This window comes from Nipponia nippon, unplaced genomic scaffold, assembly GCF_047370975.1.
Source record: "Nipponia nippon isolate SJK-2023a ecotype South Korea unplaced genomic scaffold, ASM4737097v1 scaffold_43, whole genome shotgun sequence".
Classification (NCBI taxonomy): Eukaryota; Metazoa; Chordata; class Aves; order Pelecaniformes; family Threskiornithidae; genus Nipponia; species Nipponia nippon.
Window position 1 is genome coordinate 225,257 of NW_028262362.1, and position 26,392 is coordinate 251,648.

Here is a 26,392-nt window from a genome sequence, read left to right on the forward strand (position 1 = left end):
CGGCAATTCGGCATTTGCCGGGCACCGGTGGGGGCTCGTTCCCCGACGCGTTTCCTCTGGCAGAGCCGCGGCTGGATTAACGTCCTCCCCCTTGACCGGTTACTCAGGGTCCCCCGTGATTCACAGCTCTGGCTCACGACTGCTAGAATGCTAATGAGAGAACTGGATTAAACAGTCTATAAAGTATATTTGGACACAATACAGGATTGGAAGAATCCAGCTGGGAAGTTCGCTTCCTCCTTCCTCCGCTCTCTTGCGCAGAGCCTATATTTCAAGGGCACGGCCCAAAGACAGCGCGGAGGCGGCTGGGCATCACCGAAACCCAGCATCTCGTGAGGGGGCCCGCAGGGGCCCCAGCCACTGCCTCTCCAGCGCCAAGCCCCCCTTTTAGTAGCGGTACACTTTAATGTTGCTGTTTTCATCCAGTCTGAGCTGAAGCAGGCTGGAGCTGCCGGCCGGGGGCTTCTGTGCACCTGGGAAGAGAGGTCTGGCAGCTGGGTGAAGGAAAAGCCCGGCTTACGGGAGGGATTAGCAGGCACGAGCACAGCCAGCAGACAGGACAGGTATCGAGGGGCGGGAGCCAGCCTCGCGCACACGTGCTGCGTTTAGCCCGCTGCATCCGAGCCAAAGGGAATTAAAGGGGGATTAGGGCATTCGAAGGAGCGCCGTGCTCAGGACAGCGTGCGCTGTCGGAGGCCTGAGGGGTTTGCTGCTAATTTCAGCGTACGCCGCGGAGGAGATGCTGACAGCCCCAGCATAATGCTGTTACCCCGCAAACCTGGGAACGGCCCCGCTAATAGCGCCGAGGCCTCCCTCATTCGATGCAAGGCCATGCCTCCAACCGAGCTGGAGAGCGCGCTCCGCCGGGGAGCCCCAGCCCTCCCCGCCCGGCCACGCGGCCACCCCACGCGCCAGGCCCGCGCGGCTCCGGCCCCCTCGCCTCGTCCCGGGCTGCTCAGCGGGGACTGCTCCTAGCGGAGTCGCCCGCGGGGCTGGGGCTGGAGCGATGGCACCAAAGGCAGGCCTCCGAGACTAGGGCCCTGCTGCCTCCTCCGTTCTGCACCCTCTGGTTCATTTGGTTTTAATCCTCACATCACCAGCTCCAACTGCTGCGTACCACAGCAGAGCCGTGGCACCGCAGAGCGGCGCAGCCCGGCTGGGGAAAGGGAAGAGACTTTCTCTGTCAAGCCCAGGGCAAAGAACAGCCAACAGGTCACTCACGCTCTAACTGCTAAACATCGTATTCCTCTGCAGAACCGGGCGCCAAAATAGAGGCTAAGGCTTCGAAATTGCTGTTCGATGCTTTGGGGCCCGATTCCCTCACCTCCTGCCGCCGTCTCCTACTCGCTGCAGGAAGGTGGAGTGCAACAGAAGACCAGACGCAGGCAAAGGATACACTTTGGAATCCCTCTTGAAGTCTTCTAGCCATTTCTTGATGGCCTCAATCCTTCCTTCAATACTCATCTTGTCCGACTCACGGCTCCGGATCTGGGACTGCTGGAACAGCCGTAATTGCTCCCTGTTGCACGAGAGAGACGGCGCAAGTGGGAAAGAGAGGTCTAGGCAGAAACTAGCCCCGAAATGGCAAAGAAAATGAGGGGCTGCTACAGAAAGAGCCACGGTGAACAAAGAGCAACCTCCTCTTGGCTCAAAGTCCTCTGCCCAACCCCATCGTAGAGAAACACTGCAGCAGCCCCCCGCTATCAGGCTGCCGTCCTCCTTTAGTCCGTGCAGCACTGGAAAGGCTGGGGCGGCAGCCTCCGCTCCACCCGCCCGCCCGGCGGAGCCGGCGAGGCCCAGCGCCGACACCCTCGGACCCTGGTCCTGGAACGAGGGCTGTCAGCACAGCCACGCCGCCAAGCGCGTGGCAGTAATAACTACTAGCTTCTGACTTGTCTGCTTAATACGTAGCTTTTGATTTTGCTATCTACCCGTTCTATGAAATGCGACCCGCAAATCATTCCAGGGAAATAAAAGCAGGACAACGAAACGACAACGGAAGGAAAAGGACCCTTACTCTGCAGGTACGTATCCCAGCTTGTTGTCCAGAGGCTTGGAACTGCCACCGAGCACCGGGAACCCACCTGGAAAACAGACATTAAGTACAGGCCCCCAGAGAAATCGCCAGTCTTTACATCTGGGCGCGTTTGCTTTCCTGTGCTATGGACAGACCGTCCTTACAAGCTGAGCCACCGGCCGAGGACACGGTGGCGTTAAGGAAGCCGAGATGGTGAACCCTGTCTGCAATTCACAGGAGGCTTCCAGTGAAGCAGGGCCATCTCCTTCTGCTCCCTTCGCCAGCAACGACGGCTTTCTTGGGTGCCTCTGAAAGGCTGAACTGCCCCAGAAGCAGGACGACGAGATCAGCCATATGCTGCAGTTCCCGGAACGAGGCTCTCGTTCCTTATCTTATTAGCACCCTTCCCATCGGCAGCACCAGCATCGGACGGGTGAGCCCGTTAGAACCTGCAGGGCTGTAAATCAAAAGTCGCAGGCAAGCAAGCAGATGGATTGACAGGAAACTGACCTGGGAAATACTTGTGCCATTTCTCTGCTAGGAAGCTGTCCACTGACTGTTTGGCTGCGAAGGAGTGGCTGGAGCTCAGCCCAGTGCTCCAGGCCCACCGGTCCACCAGGGATGCCGCGGTGGAGGGCACCGGGGAGCTCCCTGCCTGGACTCCTGCCAAGGAGGCATAGGTAGTAGGAGGGACGCCGTCGCAGGGTGTTGAGGTGAAGAGCGGAGACTGGCGATCGTTCGGAGCGCCCAAGACGCCCAGGACCCCCCTCAGTTCACTGCTGATACGCTGCAGGGAGTCTGTCAAGTACTTGATCTTGTCCAGCTGGGGGGCAGGCCGCAAATCCGTTCTCAAATCAACTGGCAGAAGAGAGGGGGAAAAAAGGGGTGACTGGGAAGGCAAGGGAGACGCCGCCTCCCCGGCAGGAGGCTCGCTCCCCACTGCGCGTCGCGCCCCGAGCCGAGCCTGATCAGCGTCTGCTAAGCGGGATAGAGAGGCAGAAACCTGGCTTTGCAGCCAACAGAGCAGATACGGGCTGACAACGAGGATTTGTGCCTTGGAGGCTGCTTGGGCACAAAGCGGAGGAGAAACCAGAGAGCGGGGACAAGACCCTCCAAAGCTGCAAGAACAGGGCCCGCAGGACAAGCGGGATAGGCACCGGTGCGTGCGCTTCACCCCCCTGCTCCGTCCCTCCGAGTTCTACTGTACCCTGCAGCACGCAGCCGTGAACGGCGGTTCCCTTGCAAGCGGCGAGCCCTCTCAAGGGCCGAAACCCCCAGTACGGCACCCTGCCCCTCCGGCGAGACCCCGGCGCGGGCCGACACGCTGTACTTCAGCGCTCCCACCGCGCGCCAGCTGAGCAGGAGGCAGAATGGCTTGGTCACACTTCACACGCTCGTAAAAAGCAAAGGTGTCGAGGCCACCAGCCAGGCTGGAGGTGGGACCGATGGCACCATCCTGACGGAAGGGCTCTCGTCTTAGGGCGAGAGAAGACCCTTAAGTTTCATGCGTGCCTGCGGGTATTTTACTGACCAGGGCCAGAGAGATGATCCCAGACCGGACAGATTGTCAGTCTGTTCCCACAGGGAAGCTTTCCATCTTTTCCTTAAGCTTCAGCCTTGCCAGCCCTTCTGCGAGCAACACAGCCCGCCTGCCTTCCCGGCTGTTTACGGGGAGCCCTCCTCCGCACCCGCGCAACTCCAGTTACAGGCAACTGGAGGCAAAGAAAAAAGCACAGGCAGCAGGCAGAGGGAACTGCAGCAGCCTCTCCTGCCAGAGACGTGAGGAAGAGGAAGGCCGGACACCCGCAGAAGAGGAAGACAGCTCTGCAACAGCAGCGGGAAGAGCTGAAGCCGGATTTTATAATCCGCTCGAAAAAGAACGGTAGAGATTTAAAGGGCAAGTTCTCACGCAGGTCCCATCCCTCTCACCTGCCGCTACAGGCGGGAAAGGAGTTTCTCACGTAAAACGTTGTACGCAGAGCAGTCCCCGTCACGGAGGACGGACCTGCCCCCGTCACGGAGGGCAGACCTGCCTTGGGCGCTAGCGAGCACGAGTCAGAAGAGCAGAAGGTACCTCCGAGAGGCGAGAGGGAAAGCCAGAGCCAGGTCTAAAGCATTAGGCGCTGGGCACAGCACATCAAGCCCGTCAGGCGCTTACGTTTAGGCTGATGCAGATTCACACTGGATGTGCTGTCTGTGTCCTCAGAGCTGCCGAGATCAAAAGTCACCGTCTTCTTGCACGCGGCACTCTTCAGCGTATCTTCGTCCGACAGCTGGTCAAAAGAAGGGAAACAACGCAAATAAATCCTCCCGTTCTGTCCCCGAAACATCAAAGCCGCTGGAATACCGCCTACAGCCAGTCTCCGCAGGCTGGACTGCGGAGACGGGCATAGGCCAGGCGACAGCAGACTCGTCTTCGGCCCCCGACAGCAAAATCTGAAAGTCAAGAGACCGCTCGGTCTCTGGAAGAAGCACGTGCGCGCACTGGAGGCCAAAGCCAACGGCCACGTGAACGGGCCCTTCTAGGCAGGAGGCCAAGTGCTTTGGTTTAAATAAGCCTCAAAACTCCCGCGTGGGCTGGGTTCTCTCTCTGCACCAAGGACAAGCGCTCGACCCTCAAAGGTCTCGTGCTCTCGCATCTGCTGCCGCCCTGCGCCTAAGGCCCCGCGGTCCCAGGCAGAGCCGAGCGGATCTCAGGGCTTGCCTCGGTCGGGAAAGCAGACCCGAGCCTAGCTCGCGCAAGGTGACCTGCCCTTGCTTTCTCGAGCCTCGAGTCACGCAGCTTTTTCAGGCTGCCTTCTGCATCCGCTCTGCAGCCCCACGCTTAACGGCGAGTCCAGGTGTCAGCAGCAGAGGGAAGGCTCAGCGTTTGCCGTCTCGGCCAAGATACAGGCAGTTAATAAGACATCCAAGCATCCTGATGTGAGGTTTGAGTTTATATCGTAGGATGCTTCAGCACGCTGGTGTTAACTGTGATTCGTTTCTGACCTAACGAGCACGCTTCTCGCAAGCCAGCGCACTCGGCAGGTTTGCTCCCCCCAGGTCCATCCCGGCCGCCAGCAGCCCTGCCTGGCAAGCTGCCGCCGTGGAAGAAAGTCTCCGTCCCAAACCCCAGCCCGCATCTGCCCTGCTGGCTGCAGAGCTAGCGAATCACGGGGGCCACGGCTCAATTGGGCTTGCCGTGCTCCCCGACCTTGCGACTGGCCGCCTCTCTCCCGCCGTTCTCAGACAGGCGCACCGTTCTGCTCCCGGAGAACGTGTTTCTAAAGTCCGGCTCCGCTGGCAAACACCAGCCTCTGGCCGCCAGCTAAGCAGCCCGCAGAGGGACCAAAAGCCCCGCAGAGAGACTCCAGCCTAGGGCCAGGAGCTCTGGGCGGGCTGGGAGCGCGGCTGGGCAGGCCCAAGCAGGAGTGCTGCTGTGCTTACCTCCTCCAGCAGCGAGGACTCCAGCTGGCTTAGCTTCTCCTCTTCCTTCTTCAGCAGCACCTGCCCTTTCCGCATAGCCGACTTCATCTTCTCCAACCGCTTTGCTTCCTGCAGTGGACCAACAGCCAAGCCAAGGAGGAAAATTAAACAAGGATGACAGGAAATAACCTGCGTTCGTGGTCGTGGTGACTTTCGTTATCTCGCTTCTGCTCAGCACGGGGAATCGTGCTGCTGGAGTACAACTGCTCCCAGGCCTTCGAGAGCGCGGGAAGCGGAGCGTGCAGAGGGCAGAGCCCAGGCCTCAAAGCACGTTCACCCCAGGGAAAAGGAGGTTTCACTTCCACACCCGGCAGCCAACAGGGTCAACAGCTTTGGTTCTGCAGACGTAAGCAGAGCGCTTATCGCGAGCGAGGGAAACTACGATCTTCCCTGTCTTTGCCTGGCGTACCGGCAGAGCTGGCAAGTGCTCAAGAACCCTCTGCCAAGCAAGGGTGAAATCACTGTAGAGCTACGACCCTAAATTTGTACCCGCTGATGGGACAGATACCTGTCGCTTCCTTTGCTAGGAGGAAAAAGCGCGTTATGGGACCTGCGGGGCACGGGAATCCCTCTTTCCCCACCAAATGCCTTCTCCGTTTTCAAGGCGCCCAGAGCTCCTGGAAGCTAGCAAGCTACTGAGCACGGGCCGCACTGCAGCCACTGCTTCGTAGAGCCTTCCTAGTCCGCAGCGCACACAGCGAAACAGAACCGAAACTCTTCTACCGCGCAACGCTCCGTTAGCTGCGGGCCACGCGTGCCCACGCAGGCGCTCTGGGCCGCTCGTCTGACGCACGGTAACGTCACTGCGATCCGCAGCCTCTAACCCTCGTGTTATGATGAGGAAGACGCGAGGAGGGACGAACGCCGCGTATCTAACCCAAAAAACACGCGAGATCCGATTTCCAGGAGGACTCGGCCCCCCCAGCTGCCCGTCACCGCACCTGCAGAGCCAGGAACCGAGCCCCGGGCTGCGGGTTCGTTCGCGCAGCCACGATGCCGACACCCGGACACGGGCGGCGCTCAGCTCACCTCCTCCAGGTTCCGGCGCACGCCCTCCAGGAGCTGGGAGCTGTCTAGATCCCGCACCGCCTCCCGCGCTTCCTGCATATCTTGGCGCCACTGCTGCTTTGCAGCTTTCAGCGCCGCGTGCCTCTTCCTCATGGAGAGGGTGTGGCGCACCAGGAACTCCTTGGCGTTCCTGATGAAGATCCCTTCCGCAGAGATGTAGCTCCTGACGCTAGGCGAGAGAGAGACGGGCATGCCCCTGGCTTTGCGCTGGCTGTGCCGTCCTGCAAGCCTCACGCAGCCCCCTCCCCAAAACCGGAGGGCCAGCTCAACGCGCGTAAACCCCAGCAAAAACATTTGCTTGCAAAACCAAAGCGACAACGTTTTCCAGAAGCGGCTGCCATGCAGATACTCACTGATCAAACTGGAAGGCGCTGTTCTCATGGCTTTGCGAGGGCGGGGAAGCAGGCTCTCTGGGCGAGCGCTGAGGAGTTGAAGCATTTCAAAAACTAAGGAATACGCATGGGAGACGGAACCCCAGGATCCCATTAGGAGCAAAAATTTGGAATGACATCATCGTGGCATCGCCCAGATCCCAGACCAGTGCCGGGGGTGTTCTTTATCTGACTCGTGAAAAGGAACACAGGCATTTCCATCCCTGACTCAAGTCCTGCCTTGGACTCCAAGGGCGCTCAAGGATCCGACAACTCCTTCCCCCCCCCCCCCCCAACAGACAGGACTCAACAATTACTGCTAAACGCGTCGACGTCCCCTGGCAAAGAAAACGCGTCGCTGCATCTCAACCGGCTTCACGCAGAAGGAACAAAAGCTGGGCTTTTCAAGGCAGTTACGGCCTCCGATCCCACAGGGAAGCACCTTTACGGTCCGCGTTACTCACAGCTTGAAGACTTTCTCTCAGGTCTTCAACGTGGAGCTCGGCTTTCCTTCTCGGAGATTCCACGCTTCCTTCTGCCTCCAGCTCTTTCAAAGTCTCCTGTTTGCTCCTGACAGCTGCCTCCAGCTCACTGCCCCGAGAAAAGGCAACAGCGGCAGCGCTTGATTAGACCGGTAATCCATCTGCAGCCGCGTCCAAAGCGACCTCCAGTTTCCAGGAGGGAAAGGGCCGCAGACGTGCAAGACACCACCAGTATCGGCTCTGCGGGGCGACGTCGGACGTAGCCCCCGGCTGGGCAGGGAAACGTCGCTTCGCGCCCTCACCCAGAGCCTCAGCTACCCTCAGGAGAATCTTTTCTCCGCATTTCAGTGCCCCTCTCCGAGCATCTTATTAAGCTCACAAGACAGACGGGGAGAAGACAGACCAATTAACCTGGCAAGCAGGGGCAAAGTTACACAGCGAGTTACTAATAGATGTGGAAACAGCCCCCGGGACCTCCACGCCCTCGACACGCAGTAAAACCACCGTCAGGGTTCTGAAGGAGCACGGCCCAACACGCAAGAGGCTCAGAGGTGAGGGAGAGACCCAGGCGAGGTCAGAGAGGTTTCCGTTAGGAGCACAGGGGACATTTTTTGCACGAGATCAAATTTCTCCTCCACGCACCTGATGCGTTTCTGCAGCCTCTGGCTGCGGGTCTGCAACAAGTCCACCTGGGCCTCCAGCTCAGCTTTCTGGTCCCGGAGCTCCTCAAGGGACCTACGCAGCTGCCGGAGGGACTCAAGGAGGCTGGCGTGCTCCTTCCTGTTCTCCTCCAGGCGGAGCTGAGAAGCTAAAGCAGCTTCCTAGAAGAAAACCAAAACAATCCCTCACAGTCCTTTCCCCAAAACCAAAAGGAAAGGCGCTCAGTGGCTCGCCACTCGCGCAGTTCGCAGGAGGTCCCGGAGCTACGAATGCACGTGCCAGTCCTGGAAGAAGAGGGCTGTCTCTTCTTTTGGGAAGCAGCTCAGAGCTAATCAACCTCCCGGCAAGATGGCGCTCCCGGCTGAGGCAGGGAGGGATTTTCATACTCACAATTCAGAAGCAACAGTTTGCTTTTTAAAGCCGTAGTTCCAACGTGCTCCCCTCAGCCCCAAAAGGAGGGCAGCACGGCACCTCTCCGGAGCTAAGACATACATACATCTCTTTCTAGCTCAGTCCGTCTGTCTTCATCCAGCAGCTGCTGCCTTTTCTTTCTCAGAGACTCCTCCTAGGTCCAGATGAGAAAGTAGGCGAGTGTCAGAGCGAGGAGACGGCCGACGCCGAGCAGCACTTGAAGTACCGGGGTCAGGCCTGAGTCTCAAGACCATTTCAAGACACCCGAGGACTCTTGTCAGTGCTGCTTTATTCCCCCTCCTGCGCTCAAGATCCCCTGCCTCTCTTTGACTTCAAGCTGGGAACGTTTGCGTTCCCGTGGGAAGAACGGCCCTTCCTGCTCAGCTGCGAGGGCACTCAAGGCACGCAGCCGCTTCTGCGGGATCTTGCTTTTCTGAAACCTCTGCTTGCCTCCGGCATTTCTCCGCCTTTTTACTTCTCACTCCAGCGCCGCTTGGAAAGGAAGGGCTGACCGAAGCAAGGCTACCTACAGCCCTGGGCACAGGCCAGCACTTAGAGACCTGGCAGGCGAGAGCATCAGCCGGTGATCTTTGCCAGCTCCACAGGAGCATTTGGGGTGCTTCCCTCTCCCACCCTGCTGCCCAAGATCCAGCAACGCTCATTGCCTTTTCACGGCAGCAGGGAGAAGAGGAGGTAGATCGGGAAGGGACTGACTAAAATCCAAAGTTACGCTGAGCAGGACGCGCTGCCTCGAAAGGCTTTTATGGTCCCTCTGCCACTTACTGCCTCCCAAAGCCCCGACAAAGCCAGAGCGCTGGCTGTCGCTGCAAACATCAGTCACGAGGACCGCTTAGCCCTGCTCCGCCTCGTGATGGAAGCTTCACCTGTAGCTTGGATGGCAGCACAAGCCCTGGCTGAGCGCTTCCGAAAGTCCCCCCCCGAGGGAGCAGCCAGAGGAGCAGCACGGGCTAGGAGACCTCCGCGAGCCCACCAGGGCTGACTCACCTGGCTGAGGAGCTGCGCTGATCTGGCTTCGACGTCCCTCATGCGCATTTCAAGCTCCATTTCCGAATCCTGGAGTTCTCTTTCCTGCAGGGAGATGCCGAGTCAAAGAGAGAACGGCACGAGTTCCTCACTCGCCGGGCAGAGCTCTGCCACCAGGAGGAGCAAGGAAAACTGGGGAGGTGTGACGCGCCGCTTGCGTCGCCCTGGGCTGGCACGCACACGGAGGTGTCACCACGCCCAGGCCGTCCCCAGGCAGCCAAGTCACAGCAACCTAAGGCAAAGGGTTCTCCTCACCTTCTCCCCGTGCCTGTGCTGCAGCGCAGCCAGCCGCTCGTCCAGCTCCGCCTGCAGAGCCTTCACCTCCTCCGCGTGGAGCTGCTGGAGGTGCGCCTTCTTACTTCGCAGGCCTTCGAACAGCTCTGCCTTTTGCTTCCGCTCCTGTTTGTCGCAAAACCCAAAGAAGGAAAGCGTCTGAGTGAAGCAGAGGTTCTCCAGCAAGGCCACGGGAACCCACGGGACGCGCGCCCTCTGGAAAGCCAGCCCGTCCCACAGCAGCTCCCGAGCAAACGCCAGTCAGCAAATTAACACCGCTTGCTTACAGGGACAACGCTGTCAAGGGAGCGGCTCAAGAAAGAAGGAGCCACCCATGAAACTAAGGTTTTGTCACGCGCTGCCGACTGTATAGTCAAAAACGGGAGGCAGAAGGCTTTCCAGAACAGGCACCTGCAAAAACGTGAACGAGCTTCGCTTGTACCAAAGTCCACAAAGGCACGTGGAAGGGGCCTGCCCAGAGACTATTTGGACAGCTGATCCTTACAACCCCAGCCTAAATTCATTTTACGTTATGGCAACAGTTCTGCTAGAAGAAAGGAGACTTCCAGCTCTAGGAGCGGCCGAGACAGGCGGGCCTGGCAAGCAGCAGTGCCAGCCCAGGCGCAGCCCAACTGAGCAACTCGCTGCTCTCCCCCCGCAGTACCTCCTCCTCGTACTGGTCCTGAATCCGTGCTAGGACCTCCTGGTGCTCCTCTTTCATCCTCTCCATTTTCCTCTCGTGCTCGTCTTCCACTTGCCGGCGTTTCTCTCTCATAAGCTCGCCGAGCTGCGGGGGTAACACGGACAGATATTTCCCCGACCTGCGGCGCTGCGCTCCGGTGGCCCCCCAGCGATCAGCCTCTCGCACGAGCAGAGGGACCGAGGCTCCGAGCACCTTGCGAGGGGCATCAGGCTGTGGCCGGGGCAGCGCAAAGCCAGCGCCCTGGCGAGGCGAGATGCTGCAGGGGCGTCCTTTCCCCGAAGGCGCCGGTCACCCCTGGGCAGGGGACGCGGCCCCTCGGGCCTCACCACGCGCCCAAGGAGAGAGGGTGAAGAACCCTCAACAATCCGAGATGAGTACTCGCCTCGCGTTCGTATTCGGTTACTCGAAAGGCTTTTTGCTGCACTTTCTGCTCCGCTCGCTGCAAGTCGTCACGCAGCCGAGCCTCCTTGCTCCTCTGTGCCTCTGCCATCTGGGTTCGCAGGCTGGAAATGACCTGCCATGAAAGCCGCCCACGGAGACTTGTCACCCTTCTGACAAGATCCATTTAGGGCCCTCCTACAGAGAGCAAGCACCGCGGCAAGGACCAGCGCGTGCAGCCTCACCGCCCCCGACTTGGAGCACGTCCAAATGCTGAGCCAGACCAGGCCCGCATTTAGGAAGCGGGAAAAATTTAACGACGCCCTCCCTGGCCACCTTTGATGGCAGCGTGGGGGAGCAAAACAACCAGTTTACTTTCTGAGGACACCACGTTTTACCTTACGATGCTTCTCTTCTGCTGCGGATTTCACCTGCTGGAGTTCAGCTGCAAACTGTTTCTCCAGCTCTTCTGCTGCCTACGGGAACAGGAGCAAGACAGGCTGCTGGAAAACCTCTATTTGTGGGGACGTGCTGCGCAAGACGCATTTGCAATTAGCACCTCTCCGTCAGCATCAAAAAAGCGCACGGTAACCCCCTTTCAGGCCGGACTGTACACGAGGTGCCTTCACTCTCGCTGAGCTTTCCCTCCCGAGCGGGAGGGTGCTTCTCCCTCCCTCCTCCGCAGATCTCAGCCGCGCTGGGCTGGACGGACTACAGACCGCCTCCGTGCAGGAACCCCCCAAGCTCTCCGGAGGACTACAGCGGCAGCCGAAGCGGTAGTCCGAGCGGATAAAATGGCTCGGTTTAGCTCGGCAGAGACACGCGGCGATCCTTCTTTTCGTCAGATGCAATGTGGCCATTGAAGTAAGTGCTATTTAATCACCATGGTAATAAAAATTGGGGGAGTACTCCTCCCCACCTCCGTCACGCCTCTAACAGCATGCCTAACATCTTTCCTTTAGGTTTCAAGGCAGCCGTTATTAAAGTGCGTGCAGGCGTTGTTTAACCTCAACACTTGAGCGTCGCGACGCCAGCCAGGTCAGCACGAACAGCACGGCTCTGACCCTAGCTGGCAATAAACACCTCACCTTCTTCTTTTCCCTGTCTAATCTCTCCTTGAGCTCACGCAGGACTTGCTCCTTCTCTTGTTCCAGCCCCACCATCTCCTTCTGCCGAGCTTCCTCCATTTCCAGCTTCATTTTCTCCAAAGCGAGCTGGTGCTGCTTCTCCAGGCTCTCCTTCTCCATCACCTGCAGGGACTCCCACTCTTCTCTTAGTTTCTGCAGCGCGACCTCTTGCTCTGCCCTGCCGGGTTTGCGACAAGAACACAGACAGAGGCAAGTCAGGATTCGGTCCTTTACCGCCGGCCTCCGTTTCGGAACCAGAGCTGACAGAAGACACAGCTAGAGGACAGGACACGCAAGCCAGAAGGAACCAGGAACCACAGCACACAGATCCACAAGCGCGGATCCAAAGCTCAGGCCTTGGAAACAAACAGCAAAGCAGTCGGGTGCAGACATATCCGTCAGCTAAGAAAAAAAAAGAGAGAGGAAAATAGAAGTTTGCCAGCGGCTGCCTTTTCTGCCTCCTCCGGCGGTTTTAACAGGCCTTAACCGCCGTTAGACGGAGACGTCCGCTCAAGGCAAGCCACGCTGCCGAGCGCGGCCGTCCTTGCAGATGCCACCTCTTTCATTTCCAGGCCCCAGGGCTGCGCCTGGTCCAACATTACAGCAGCACCTCTCTCAGGGCACTTCTGCACCGTACGTCTACTTAGCAAAACTGGATCAGCTCCCAGGCGGCAATAAGGTCCCTCCGTTTTACCTCCTTTCGACACGCGGCTCCCCGGCACGTGCAGCGTCACGGCTGGGGCCTCGCGCTCACGGCCGAGGCAGGCAACCGGCCACGGGAGGCTCGGGCGGGCTAGCACCTCCGCTTTGAGCGGCTGCCGGTGGCATGCAAGGCGCTTCCCTCCCAGACCAGCAGAGTTTGGGTCCCCAGGGATGGCAGCAAAAAACTTGTCACCTTATCTTCTCCTTCTCTGCCTCCGTCTCCGAGGCGATTCTGGCTCGCAGCTTTGAGAGTCTCTCAGTTTCTTCCTTTCTGACACGCAGCTCTTCCTCCTCAGAAGCCTTTGCCAAATCTTCTTTTAGAGTCCTGAGAGATGAGCAGCTGGGGAAAAAAAAAAAAAAAAAGAAAAAAAGAAAAAAAAAAAGAGGTTCAGGAGGCTTTAATGTCTTCCAACCACCTCCCCAAGGCCTATAGATCAGCCGCTGCTCCCACTCGCTCTGCCCGCCCAGGCGACGCGTTGCCAGGGCTCCAGACCATTCATTCTCTTCCCCACCTTCCGAACCTGGCTGCTGGCACGGGAGACGCAGCCCCCAAGCACCAAACTTCCGTGGCAGGCTTTTAAAATGCACTCTATCATCAGAGGTGGCACTTGGGGTTTTTTCCCAGGTAAATGAAATCAGCTCCTATTAAATGAAAGCCACGGGGCCCGGATGCTTTACTGCATCTGTAAGCTTCCTATTTCCATGAGACACCCTTTCTGCTACTGCTTTAGTACCGCATAGACCTTTTTCCCTTTCTGTGTCTTCCCTCGCACCCAAGTCAGCATTCCCGTGACATTTCATGCCAAGATACTGTTTCTGGCTGGCTCGGCCTGCTAAGAACATAAGTATCAAGGCCACCTGAAATAAAAGACAAGCCTTGAGAGAAGAATCCCCCCAGGGAGAGGACACGGCTCCCAGTGCCGTTCTGCTCCCTGCGTTGCTACGAGACCCGCGTGCACTGGCTGGCTTTCACGCAGGCATCCGTGCCCCGTTCCTTCAAGTCTCGTTTGGAAGCGCCTCTGTAAAACGTACCGCGCCAGAGGTTCAGGCAGCTCCTCTGGGGTAACCTCACCTCCTCTAAGGCTCCCATTGCCAGTCCCGTTACCAGCATTTCACCCAGGATTTGAACGCCTGCCGGGCGGCAAAGCTCCACGCGCCCAGCTGGGAGCTCTTCCCAGGTTAACCGTAAGAGGCAGGCTCAGAGCTCTGAAAGCTGCACGTGTATGGCATCAGAGCTCCTCTTGCAGGACAGGGGAAGATGCTCTCTTGCCTGCGCTGGAGAGCGCTTTCCTGCGGCAGACCGTGCTCTCCACGCATCTGCCTTGAGCATTTGCGGCGCCGACAGCAGACCCCTGCTCATTTCAAGGTGCGCAGACCCTCGCGCGCAGGGCTGTCCGTGCCGGGCAGGGAGCCCCGCGCTCCTCCTCCCCAAAAGCCTCGTTCTTGCCTCCTTCGCCCACAACTCCGCAAAGCAGCCCCGCTGCCAGGGTGGTGGCCCATACCGGCACAAGCCTGCAGCCGCCGGCAACGAAAGCGCAGCTAGGAAAGGCTCGTAGGAGAAAGCGGGGAGGTGGAGTAAAAGAGGAACGTACCTGAGGGATATTTCTTTCTGCTGATGAAGCTTCTGAGCTTCCTCCTCCTCCTGCTGCCTCATCTCCTCCCGGAATTGCCGAATTTTCTCCTTCTTCGCTTGCAATAAACGCATTTTCTCTCGCTCCAGCTCCAGCTCCAGCTCCTCGACTATTCCCTCCAGGGATTCTTCACTAGGCTGGTTCAAGGACTGCCCGTGTTTGATTTCCTTCTTGGGGCGCCTGCCGAAAAGAGAAAGCTCCTTTAGGCAAAAGGGTGACAGAAAACCGAGTAACACGAAAGGAACAGCCACATCCCCCCATGCAGTATCAACTCCAAACCCAAAACCTCAGAGCCACCTACGGCAGAAGCTTCACCGTCGGCAAAGGGAAGGGACGAGCAGAAGCCCCACCAGCCCGCGGCCGCTGGCAGGCTGCCGTGGAGCCCTGAATAACTCACATTTTGGCTCGCTAGAGCTCACCTCACGAGGGCGAGAGGGTCTCGCTTCAGGAAGGATCTAGTAGCTGGGAAACCCTGGCTAGGGCTGGCCGGCACAAGAGCAGAGGCAGCGAGGGCCTCTCTTCAGCCCGGGGACTGGCAGCGCGCTTCTGATGGACCAGGTATTTTTCTGCAATTGCAGTCTAAAGCGCGCTGGGAGTTCGCCAGCTCTAGGCAACAGAAAGCCCCAGGTGCTCCAAAAATTCAAACCCAGTCTGTTTCTAACTAAGTTTTTTCAGACAGAGAGCAGCAAAATTATAAGGTCCGAGAGAGGCGGAAGGGGAAGGAGGGGGAAACGACGGTGAGCCTAGGAAAAAAAGTTGTCGTCTTTGCGAGCGCGAGCTGGAGCTGCAAGGTCTCATCGTGCTCCGAGACGGCTAGCGTAAGGCGGAGGGCTTCTGTTTTGCCAGGAATCGGGGAAAGAGCAGCCCCAGTAATACGGCCTCGAGTCAAAAGAGAAAAGGTCACTTGCGCGGCCGTTAGCAAAAAGAACAAGAGAGAGGAGAGAGGCGCTGGGTTCTGGAAAAATCCCGCTTCAGTAGCGCTCCCCCATGACGCTCCCTGCTCCGGGCCAACTGCGGAGACGCCTGCGGAAGGCGGCATTTATCGGGCTGCTCGCAAAGCGATTCGGCCACTGCCGCCTTTTTATCACGCTCTTCCTTTTGCCCCAGTTCCTGCTTAAAAAGAGATCCAGCCAGCACCCACGCATTTATACAGCTCGGCGCAATTCCTCATAGAAAACGGGAGGTGCTGTGCTGGTCTCCGCATCGAAGATTGCTGCCCCGCCGCTTTGTCCCGCGAGACGCACTGCCTGTCTTTGCCAGTTGCGTCGGCTGATCTGCCATTTGACGCAGAAAGCAAAGTCAGCACAACACGCTTCTACAGGGGAACTGCAGGTACGCAGCTGCAAAGACCCATCAGTTTAGCACAGCAACAGGCCGCAGGCTTTTGCGGGGAACCTGGGCTCGACCGTCCTGCGCTCTGACCTTAGTCTCTCAAAGCGACCCACGTTCCCAGCGACCGTAAGAGCGGGGTGAGGTGCTGGGGTTTTGTTGCTCCCCCGCAACCTCGGCACCGCTCAGCGAGCCAAGGCAGAAGGCTGCGCGAAAGCGTTTGCCAAAGGAGGACGAACGCTTGCAGCCTCGTTGGCGACGCTGGCAAGGAGGAGGCTTTCCCAGGCACAGAGCAGACCGCTCTGTCTCCGTACCACGGAGTCCTGCGCCACAGCCCCCAGGGCTGAGCCGCTCTTCGCGCGCTCCCCAGCGCAGACCGTTCACACAGCTGCTCCGATTTGCGCAGGGAGGGAGACCTTCGCGCTCTGCTGTGCCCACCAGACCGCATCTCCTGGCATGCTGACTTCAGACACCACGAAGGGCAACAAAAGGACAAGAGCTGTTACGCTTACAACACCGGGGACTTAACTGAAGCCCTTACGCCTTCCGTGGGGCAGCGAGCTCCTCCAGACTGCTGGGGCTACCCAGCGATCCCTCCTCCGCCTCCCGGGCCACAGCCTCCTCCTCCCGACTGGCATTTTCTAAAGCAAAACACTTCTCTTCTGACGTTTCCCAAGCACTTTGCTCCCTCGCGCTTTGCGGCGCAGAAGAGGCAACAGAAGACCGGATTAGCACAGATCAGATGCTAGCGGCTGCCGCAGGTAGACGAGGCGGAGGGAAGAGGGGACGGGCAGGCGGCGCGGACGGGCACCGAGCCATGCCTGCCAACGGGACCCCTTTGGCCACCGCGGGGCTGCCAAAGGCACCGCAAAGCTCCAAACCGTCCCCACCGCCTCGAGGCCTGCCGGGCTAACAGGCAGCCGCGGCTCTCACGGCTGTCGGTCTCAGAATGCCGAACCCCCTGCCCTGGATTAGCCCCCTCTCTTTCCGAGTCCTTGGAGCATCTCCCCAAGACAAGTCAGCCCCGCGAGCAGTACTCTCGCTGTTGTCCGAGTTACAGACGGGAACATTGGCAGGCATGTTTACACCTCCAGTCCTACTTCATCTCAGGATAACAGAGCAGAGAGGCAACAAAGCAAGCACGAGCCAGCTTTACAGGCCGAGAGAAAGAGAGGCTGCACAGCTGGGAAGCAGGTACCAAGCGATAAGGAGACAGCTCCTGCGGGCAGAGCACGTTTTCGGGGACCTTCCCGCGAACAGCTCCTCTACGAACAAGGCTGCAGATCCCAAGGGCGTGCAGCCAGTCGTTAAGATGGACTGCAGCTTCTTCTGTTCACAAGTTTTCCTGGCACGGGTAACAGCTCCTCGGTTCCCGGCGCCCCAGAGGATATGTAACTCTGCGCGGAGGCTAAGAGTTTTGACACGATTCATCTATAAACGCCACACGCTGCAGCTCTCGGAGAGGGAGGGAGGGGCTCGAGGGAGCACGGAGCTCACGGCTCAGCACAGCATTTCAACTGTTTTAAACGAGTGGCCACAAACAGGCTGAAAAGAGCTCCCCAGACAGCCTAACTAAGGGCCTGGAACCAGCGTTGCTCTCGGCGTAACAGCCAGCGCGCTCGAGCGAGTCGTCCGTGTACCAGGACGTAAAATAGCTTAATGCTCACAGCTGGTCAAGCAGTGACTTGCTCTGGGCCACCTCTGTGGAAGGAAGAGGACGACAACCGTTCACACTGCAGCTGGACCCTCCTGCCAGCAGCGACAGGCACCGGGCTGGCCCTGGGAGCCTTCAGCTGCAGGCTCTGCCCAGCGGAGAGCCGGCAGCCCAGCAGGACCAGCGCCGGCCGAGACGGGGGCTGCCTCAGAACCAGAAAGGTCTCTCGTCGGGCAGCCGCCCGCGGCCAAGTCTTCCACGGTTCAACGCCGCAGGGCACAAGACACAAGGTTAACAGGTTCAGAGCATCCCGGCAGGAGTGTGACTTTCAGAGCCTTAGAGAAAAGCCAGAGAGCTGTAAGGGAAACAGAAGCCAGCTCCACATCTGGGGCAGTCTCGAGGAAACGAAAGGCAGGCGGATTTGCTGCCTACCCAGCCAGAAGCCGAAACAAAGCTGCAATCCGCTGCGACAGTCCCGAGGAGGTGGCAGGAGGAGCGAGAGGGAGAGACCCCGCGAGAAGCGGCAGCGTCTCAGGGCGTTCTACGGGGACGCCTGCACGGGTTACAGGGAGCAGAGCAGAGCAGGGGCAGACAAGACGGGAAAGCCACCCGGAGCTAGAGCTGGCTACACCTCCTCTCTTGCTCTGGCTGTTTGTACCATACCTCTCAGCAGCTTTTCTTCTTTGGCTTTGCTCTTCCTCTATACTGGCTTCGCTTTGCTCTTCTTCCTCTTCTCCCAGCTCCCGGGCCTGCAGGTAAAAGCAAACAGCGTGGAGTTTGCTGGCTCCTTCGCCATCGAAGCCTCTCAGGACCCGGCGGCGGTTCTGCTAAGGGCAGCGCCGCTCTGGTCCAGCCCATCGGCGCCGAGCAAGCAGCGCCCGCGGGCTGCTGCGGAGCGCCCAGCCGAAGGGGCCAGCCTCCTCTCCCGCAGGCAGCCACGGGTCTCAGCGCGTCGCGGGAGCGGTTCCAGCAGCGCAGCCGAGAGGCCGGGGAGCTCGGCTCTCCGGGCTGCGCTGGGTTACGGGCTGGGGCTCGCGTTTTCAAGGCGGAAGATGAACTCCCTGCCGGCACTCTAGACACAGGCTGGGTTTTTTCCCTGAGGATCGTCTTGGACACGTGAGTAACACTAAACGCCCTGAAAAGCGTGGGACGACAAAAAAAAAAAATCTCCTAAACCAAACAGGAACGTCACACGCACGGAAGCGTGCCGGGGCCATAAAGCGATAGATGTATTGGCCGTGACCGGAACGGCACAGGACTCAGTCCTGCCCGGCACCCCGGACCTCGGGCAGATCGCGACGAGCAGCGCGCGCGCGCAGTCGCACCTCCCCAGGGATTTCTGACCGCTCGCTCCGGAACGCGTCACGTCGGGTGCCGCCAAGGAAGCCAGCCCCCTCGGGAACGCACCCTGAGCCACTACGGTTGGCTTACTTATGACGTAGTAAATACTTGAAATACAAACAGCAAATATTCGGATACGAACTAGCCAGCTGCTCCTTCTCCCACCTGCCAGCTCCGGGCACCTCCGTCCCCGCAGCAGGCGCACGCAAGCGCGCACCGCGCCGTTCGCCTGGGGAGGGGAAGAGCTTCCCTCCTCGAGCTGCCGGCCCCGGCTGACCGAGCCGTAAGGGCTCGCCCTCCCTGCGGAGGCTTCTGGCCCCCAGAAGAGCGGCCCGTCGGGACGCTCTTGGGGACCACAGCAACAGCAGGTGGGCTCAGCCCGCGCCACGCGGGAGAGTACCGTGGAGCAGGGTCAAAATAAGGCAGGATTAAACCAGCAGTAATTTCTGCAAGCGTCCAGCGGAGCAAAGAGCAGAAGGATTCCCTGCAAGCGCTGTCACCTTCCGTCACATCAGCCTGGTCAGAGCTCGCCCAGGCGGCTCCCCCTCCCAGCCTCCCTCCTGCCCCCTGGAAAACGATGACTTCAGTTCTCCAGAACCGAGGAGCTCGGCAAACGTCTCCTGGCTCAAAACAGGCTCTGTAACTGCTGCCTGCGAAAGGAGAGAAGCCAGGCAAATGGAGAATGAGAGCTCCCTGGGAACGGGGATAACCAGGCCCCGGGGAACGCTGCTGAGCCCAGGCACGGGCCAGCGCTGCTCTCCTGCCCAGCGCCCCTTCCCGGGAGGGCGGCCCCTCGCCAGGAACCGCGGGCTGCGGGAACCTCTGGGCACATTCGAGGAGGCGAAGACGGCACCTGCCCGCGGGGACCGAGGGCTGGTTTTAAGCCTTGCCTGTGAAATTACCGCCCCTCCTGCTGCCTCAGCATCCCCAGCAGTCCCAGTACCGCAAACAGCCTAGCGTGCCGTCCTGCCCAGACGCCCGGCTGCACGCCACCCAGGAAATCTCGCACGCCCGCAATACAAAGCCGGTCTTGCGGCCACAGGAGAGCAGGATGACAGCTCGCAGGCCGTCTCCTCCCCCTGCACAGCGCCGTGCCCAAGGGACCTCAGCAGGAGGATCTCCACGACCTCCAGCACGCACCAGCTTAGATGCGCCCCTCGCAAGCCGCCTCTGCTAAAGGGTGCGTCGCTTGCGCAGCTACCTGCGCCTCGCCTCCGCGGAGAAAACAAGAGCGCTGCTCTAATCCCTGCCCTGCCGCAGGCAGGGCGCTGAACGCGCCGCTTCTGCTTGCCTCTGCAAAGCCGTTCTGCCGACACCACCGTCCTGCCATTAGTACGCCACAATACAGTATTCTACCCCGGCTATTCACAGCTCCGTCCCCGAGCACATATACAGCACTTACCTTGCACGTGGGGCGGTCCAGAACAGGAGACAGAACCCCCGCGTCCAGTACCTGCTCCAAAAGCCGACTCTGGAAAGCCAGGTCCTAAAGAAGGAAGCAGAAAAGGATCCGTGTCTGATGAGCACGCACAGGTTTTACCCGAGATCCTGACAGGTTAGGCCAAAATCCTGACACGGCTGGGCCTCCACGCTCACTGCCCTGCTGACAGCCAGCCTTCTGCAGCACTGGGCATCTGAACATCAGAACGGTTTACAGGACACGGGAGATGGCTACACAAAGACTCGGCCCCACGTCCAAGCAGAGGTCCTGTCCGTACTGCAGGCAGGCAGATGGACGGACGGCTCTGTTGGCGGCTTGAGCAGCAGCAGCGAGTGGGGCCGGCCCGTGCCACAGCCGTAAGGTCACCGCTTCGCAGCCGAGGAGCGGGGCAGGCGGACTGCACGAGGTGGGGACAGCATTACCCGGCTGCACCTTCCCAGAGGAACGCGAAGCCCACGGACAGGGGACAAGGAGCTTCCAGTGACTCACCATCGGCTGCAGCAGCTCCCGGTCCGAGCGGTTGGAAACTTGCAAGTCCTCCCCACCGCCGCTGCTCTCCGATGCCTTTGAAAGCTGAAAGGAGACGTGCGTTACAGCCCGTACGTGCCTCACCCCCGCAGCTTCACCTAGGCCTTTCCAGCGAGGTGACAACTGATCTTGGGAAGACAAATCTGGCCGCTCTAACGCAGGGAAGAAAAGGCGATTGAATATCCCAGGAAAAACACTAAGGGTGTGACCCCGAGACAAGCACAAAAACGCCACTTCACAGAGACAAAGCGCAGAGATGGAGATGGGACTGGGGAGGGCAGAGAAGCGCTCTTCAAACATCCCTGCTAACGGGCACTTGCTCACTGTCCTCTGCTCCTTCCGCGTGGACCTCTGCACCACAACCCCATGCACCCACGTACCCGGCAATACTGGGCACACAAAAAGACTGCTCTCCCGGCAAGTTTACCTCAGTTACTAGAACATCCCAGAATAATTTCTTTAGCTGGCAGAACCCTATTTCAGGGACTGATACAGACAAAACGTTTGTTAACGCTACCCGTTAACGAGTGCCGTGGCTCGCTACGGCCGTTCCCAGCCACGCTCTCCCGTGAACACAGCGGCCGTTCCTCCCCTGTCACCGGCCACCCCTGCGCTGGTGTTTCACGGAGGTCTTTGTTTCCTGGGAACCAGCGGCACGGCTTCCCGCGCATACATCTCCGCGGTAACGCACAAGTGTGTCGCGCAACCTTTATTTACAGGGACGGCTCCCTTTCACACGTCTCCATCTGGTGAAGAAGCCTCGCGTGGTGACTTCCCACCACACGAAGGACCCCCTTGGCTCCCGGTGTTTACCCGGAGCTGCGCCTGTACAGAAGGCAGAGCACGAAACCTCCCGAGCTCAAGCGCTGCGGCGGGGGATCGCTTCTGCTGCCGTGGGACCCTCTCCCCAGGCACCCAGAGGCGCTTCCAGACCTGTTCCTCCTCGTGCCCCCTCCAGCAGCGTCCCAAAGCCCTTCTGCATTTTAGAGCAGAGTCTCACGAGTCTGCGGCAGCTATTCCACCACAGGGATTCAGAAGGCAAGAGAGCCGGGCTCAGGCCAGAGCGAACCCCACCGGCAGCCAGGCAAACCAGGCTGCCCAGAAGAGGCCCTCTCTCCCAGAGCACGCTCCACATAGACCTCACGCCTCGAGGAGTTCTCCGGCGCCTGACGGGGGTTCGTTTTCAGTGCCTTCTCCCCACTTAACTCCAGAAAAGCCCACTGAGGCGGCACCATTTCTTTCCGTCTCTCCTCCCTCTCTCCCAGAGCCTCCCGCCACCTGCAACACAGCCTCCGCTCTCGCCCAGCGTCCTCGCGTCTCCGCAGGTCACTACAACCACACGCTGCTTTTCTTTGAACGCAGGTATTCGACCCCGACCCACGGGCTACGTGAAGCCGGTTTTTTCGTCGCTTCACCCCATCGCTGCTCAGATTTCCTCCCCTGCAGGGCTCGCTACGCAAACCCTTCCCTCCCCTCCCTTTTGCAAGGAAGCCGGAGAAGGGCTTGGGCTGCGGCTCGCTCGCAGGAACGCTTTGCTGCTGCCATCTCACGGTGCTACAAGCGAATTCTATTTTCCAGCGGGGCACTAATACGTTGTCAGGACTAAGATATTGCCCACGAGGGTTAACGGAGCCTGGCTGCTGGCCGGCAATTGCCGGTTCATAATAGATTCCTGAAGCCCTGCCGCGGCACCGAAGTGCCAAGAGAGCTCTTTGTGGCTGGACACGTTAACCTTTCGGTGACGAACTGGACCCTGACAGACGGCTCGCTGTTTGGAGAGGAGAGAGGCAGGCCTTTCTTTTTCACCTCTGCTTTCGCATAAGCCTTGGCAGTTTCTGCCCAGCACCGCGAGTGGGTTCTCCGGCAAAGCCCTTTACAGCTTAATTGTCATATGCTGCGAAGAGCATAAAGGAAATACCATAAAACGCTTTAAAAGAAATTAATTTGCCTTTCAGGTACCGGAACAGAGTTTTCAAAGCGGCGAGGAAGGATTAACGTCAGCGCAAACAGTCGGGCCAAGCCACCAGAGCCGCTCGCGACGCGCTTCCCATTGCGCCCTTGTCATCTTCAGCCGGATCGCGGCTAAGAGAGCGCAGGCAGAGGGCGCGCCCGTGGGGAAAGCGGAACGCCTGCGTACCGCACTCATTGCTGGCGCTCCGTCTGAGCCGTGGAATTCATCAGCAGCGCAAAGAGAACAGGTTTTAGGTTGCCACGGAGAAGCGGCCACGCGCGGGCCACGTGGAAGCTTCTGAGATTCTCGCGGGACCGAGCGACAGCGCGAGAATGGCGTTGCCAGAGTACGTTCCCAGCTTATCCATCGCACCTATGTGGCTCTAAGTCCCGCTCTTTCTTCGTTCGGCAAGAAACAAAGCCCCACGCTGTGCAAAGACGCCGTCCCCTCCAGTCCCATCTCCCAGACGGCAAGCATTCTCCTTCAAGCCCAAACCCGCCTTCGACGCCCACGCCGGTGTCCCCTGCGGACTGCACCTGGCTCCTCGTACGCCCCCCTCACCCCCCCAGCCCTGCCCCGGGTTGTGCCTGCCCATAAACGAGAGGCGAAACCTCGGGCCCCCCTCCTGCGCCCTCGCCCCCCAGCCCAGGCGCTGCCTGGGCGGCGCCGCGGCTCCTCTCCTGCCCGCCCCACATCGCCCACGTTCCTACCTCAGTGTCCAAGATGCCTCCCAGGGCGCCGACGTCCACGTGCAGGTTTTTGAACAGTCTTGCTGTCCCACGGAGACTCTAAGGGTATTAAAAACGAGATGGCCAACACTGAGTTCCCTCTGCAACCCCCCAGGCTACGCAGGAGGAACTGGGGGTTCCTGATCAGCGAAGTACGGCAGCAGAGCCGTAGCAGCACGCCAAGGCAATACGCCTACGGCCAGTTCACAGGACCGCGCAACGCTTTGGGACGGAAGGGACCATCTGGTCCAGCCCCCCTGCAATGGGCAGGGACACCTTCAACCCCATCAGCTTGCTCAGAGCCCCATCCAGCCTGGCATCTATTCCTTTCAGAAATACATGGTGGCAGATCCTGGTTCACAGGGAGCACAAGGAGAAAACAGGGTTAGACGCTTTTTGGTGCCCAAACAGCACCCAGGGGAAGTTCAGCACAAACGGAGGCCCAGAGTCAAACGGCACAGCCACGGTCAATCAGCTGCTCCCGGGGAGCGGCGCAGCTTTTCACTCCGAGGCCTCACGCGCTACGGTCACCGACAGGCGTTGAGAGCCAAGGCGCGCAAACTACCTCGTCCTCGCTTGCCTCCTCTTCGTTTCTCCCTTTATCTACGGCCGCTGTGTTCAGGAACTCTTCTCTTCACAGACCAAGCCCAGCAACTTCTTGGTCTGGCTGGTGGGCTTACAGCTCTCTGCAGGCTGCGAAGACAAAAAGAAAGGGAGGTGAGAGGACAGCCGAGGAGAAAGGGGAGATGCAAACCCACCGCGACGCCGGCCGGCAGCGGGGTTACGCCGCTGCCCTCGCTCTGCTGGAGCCACGTCCAGCCGGGAGGCGACGCGTTCTTTACCAGGCCAGGCTTTCCTTACGCCAGAGGGGCTCCTGTCCCATAGGAGCACGTCTGCAAAACCCGCCTGCGCCTCAAAACGCTGCTTCGTAATAAAACAAAATGTCTGAAGTCCCCAGGCTTCCCTCAGCGAGGGGAACACCTTCAGCCGAGGTGCCGAGCTGTAACGTTTCCCACACCTATTGTTTTGTTTTCCTTTAAAAGATCACATTGTTACCAGTCGACTGGTTGGTTGGTTGGTTGGTTGACCCAAAGGTCACTTTCTATAAACGATCACGCGACAGGATTGCAAGTCTTACGTTCATCCAGAAAACTCTTCTTTACATTTGCTTATTCTCAGCCAAGAGTTGAGCGAAGCTATTATTTAGTAGATTACGTTACCTGTACCATATGCTTCATTGGGACACAAATTAAGGCTCTACAAAAAAACTGAACTTAACGGACTTTTTTCCCCCAACAGTAATTGAAACAATTCTGTCTTTAAATCTGCTAAACGTAGCAGAAGAAAGCTCACCACAAATTTAGCACTGGGGTCCCTAGAAACAGCAAAAGAAACAAAAAACAGAGTAGGGAAGTGGCTTTTCAACAGACAAAAGTATCCCAAAACCGACGAGAGGTCACAAATACTGTCATTTAAGCTTCGAAGCGCCGCCACGCCTGCGACCTCGTGCAGAGCGCGCTTTCCAGGGCCCGCTCCCCGAGAAGCTGCGGCCTTACCCGCGTTCCTCCTCTGGCCGCGAGGCTGGAGTCCGCCGAGCTGCCCGCGTCCGAGTTGAGGGAGGCGCGGAGGCCGCCGGCCGGGGAGGCCGCGAGGCCACGCAGCGGAGCGAGGTTCCCCAGGGGCGCCTGGACGGGTGCCAGCAGGGTGCCTGCGGACTGGAGCGTGCAGAAGGGACTCGCTGACAGGAGAGCACAGGCGCACGGGCTTACGCTCCTGACTTCAGAAAGGGAGAAACCGCTCCCCCGGGCGAACGCTGTCTGCTGACGCTGAACCCACCACCGCTGAAGAACTGCCTGTGAGACCCCGCGCCCAGCAGTCCCACCCACGAGATGCATAAGGAACAGCGGTTTGATTTACTCGCGCGTTTCGTCCTCCAAAGACCCATCTGAATACAGCGATTCACTCGACAGCAGCGAGGCGATTCGGAAAATCCGCGGGCATCACCCCAAAACCAAAGCGAGGGCAGGACGGCCGCCACGGGAGCCGACGCAGCTGCGCGTGTACCCCTCGCAGCACCCTCTGGGAGGGCTCTTACCAACTCGCACCCCAGGCAAACCGGGCAGCTTCGCCTCCGTTTGCCCTGCGACTCCGCACGGCGTGAAACCGTGAAGCAGAAACCACTCCGATGGCAAGGAGCCTCCTACTCTCCACAAGCTGCAACTACCGCCTCCTCGCAGACCGAAACCCAGGCTGCTTCCTCACCTTGCACCAGCAGAAAAGGCACGAGCAGTGCAAAGCAGCTCTGCTGCAGCAGTAAGGGGCTCCTGAACACACCTCTCCCTTTCAAAGCGCAGCAAGAGCCCCGGGAGCCCTCCAGCACCCCCACCTCTGCGCGACGCACGCCCGACATCGCCAGTTATCCTCACCCAGCAACGGGGTCCTTCTGTGGGGCTTCGCGGAACTGCCCGCCCCAGCAGCCTCGCCCTGCCGCACACCGCACAGCTTACGCTAGAAGCACACCTACGCCAGGATTTTTTTCGTAGCGTGCCAGCACGGCCGCGGGCTGTTGCTTCAGCGGCGCACGCGTGCGTTCAGAAATCACAGCTCCTGCACTCTGCGCCCATACGAGATTACAGACTGCAAACAGAGTTAATTCACCCGCACGCCGAGGGATGGGAAGAGGGAGCCGATATACGCCGATCCTCCTTCCGCCAAGTCAGCGCCACAGCAACGGCAACAGAAGAAATCACACCTTCTGGGCTTGACTAATTATTTTCTATAGATGGCCATCAACTACACGTACGGAGCAGAGGGTGTGAGCTGTCCTTCAGCAAAGATAAACTCACTTCCACCGGGCTGATTACAACCTTCAGGATAACCCGCAGTTTATCTGGTATTTATAGTCCGAGTCCCTATCAGCTAACCGGGCGCCACCCCGCGCTGGTCATTAGAAACCCGAGCTAGCCATTTGGCGGAGCCGCAGCGGGCCGCCAGCAGCAGCAGAGCAAAGCGGTTCATTAACATCACACACGGCGACCTTTCCGTTCATTTTTTTCTTCAGAACGGGAGAGTGGCTAAGTTTGATTAA

The 26,392-nt window shown here is 59.2% G+C and overlaps 1 protein-coding gene across 6 annotated transcripts in view; it reads right to left on the bottom strand.

The window, feature by feature from the left end:
- Window positions 1-167: 167 nt before the first annotated feature.
- Window positions 168-26,392, bottom strand: part of LOC148052837 (centrosomal protein of 164 kDa-like) — a 28,728-nt gene continuing 2,503 nt past the window's right edge. The window contains exons 1-24 of one of the 6 annotated variants that reach the window (XM_087778245.1): window positions 24,861-25,357; window positions 23,287-23,997; window positions 20,587-20,670; window positions 20,059-20,142; window positions 17,979-18,064; window positions 14,294-14,512; window positions 12,895-13,041; window positions 11,961-12,177; window positions 11,271-11,348; window positions 10,877-11,008; window positions 10,456-10,578; window positions 9,774-9,917; window positions 9,480-9,563; window positions 8,560-8,628; window positions 8,046-8,224; window positions 7,386-7,512; window positions 6,904-6,971; window positions 6,512-6,719; window positions 5,444-5,551; window positions 4,176-4,290; window positions 2,528-2,875; window positions 2,018-2,084; window positions 1,397-1,519; window positions 168-487 (exon numbers count right to left, since the gene is read on the bottom strand). In XM_087778245.1, coding sequence (XP_087634371.1) covers window positions 388-487; window positions 1,397-1,519; window positions 2,018-2,084; window positions 2,528-2,875; window positions 4,176-4,290; window positions 5,444-5,551; window positions 6,512-6,719; window positions 6,904-6,971; window positions 7,386-7,512; window positions 8,046-8,224; window positions 8,560-8,628; window positions 9,480-9,563; window positions 9,774-9,917; window positions 10,456-10,578; window positions 10,877-11,008; window positions 11,271-11,348; window positions 11,961-12,177; window positions 12,895-13,041; window positions 14,294-14,512; window positions 17,979-18,064; window positions 20,059-20,142; window positions 20,587-20,589 — 2,829 coding nt within the window. In that variant the 5' untranslated portion in view covers window positions 20,590-20,670; window positions 23,287-23,997; window positions 24,861-25,357 and the 3' untranslated portion in view covers window positions 168-387. Of the gene's footprint in view, window positions 488-1,396; window positions 1,520-2,017; window positions 2,085-2,527; window positions 2,876-4,175; window positions 4,291-5,443; window positions 5,552-6,511; window positions 6,720-6,903; window positions 6,972-7,385; window positions 7,513-8,045; window positions 8,225-8,559; window positions 8,629-9,479; window positions 9,564-9,773; window positions 9,918-10,455; window positions 10,579-10,876; window positions 11,009-11,270; window positions 11,349-11,960; window positions 12,178-12,894; window positions 13,042-14,293; window positions 14,513-17,978; window positions 18,065-20,058; window positions 20,143-20,586; window positions 21,786-23,286; window positions 23,998-24,860; window positions 25,358-26,392 lie in introns of those variants that run through there. The other 5 variants (XM_087778244.1, XM_087778243.1, XM_087778240.1 and 2 more) reach the window with 5 other exon arrangements.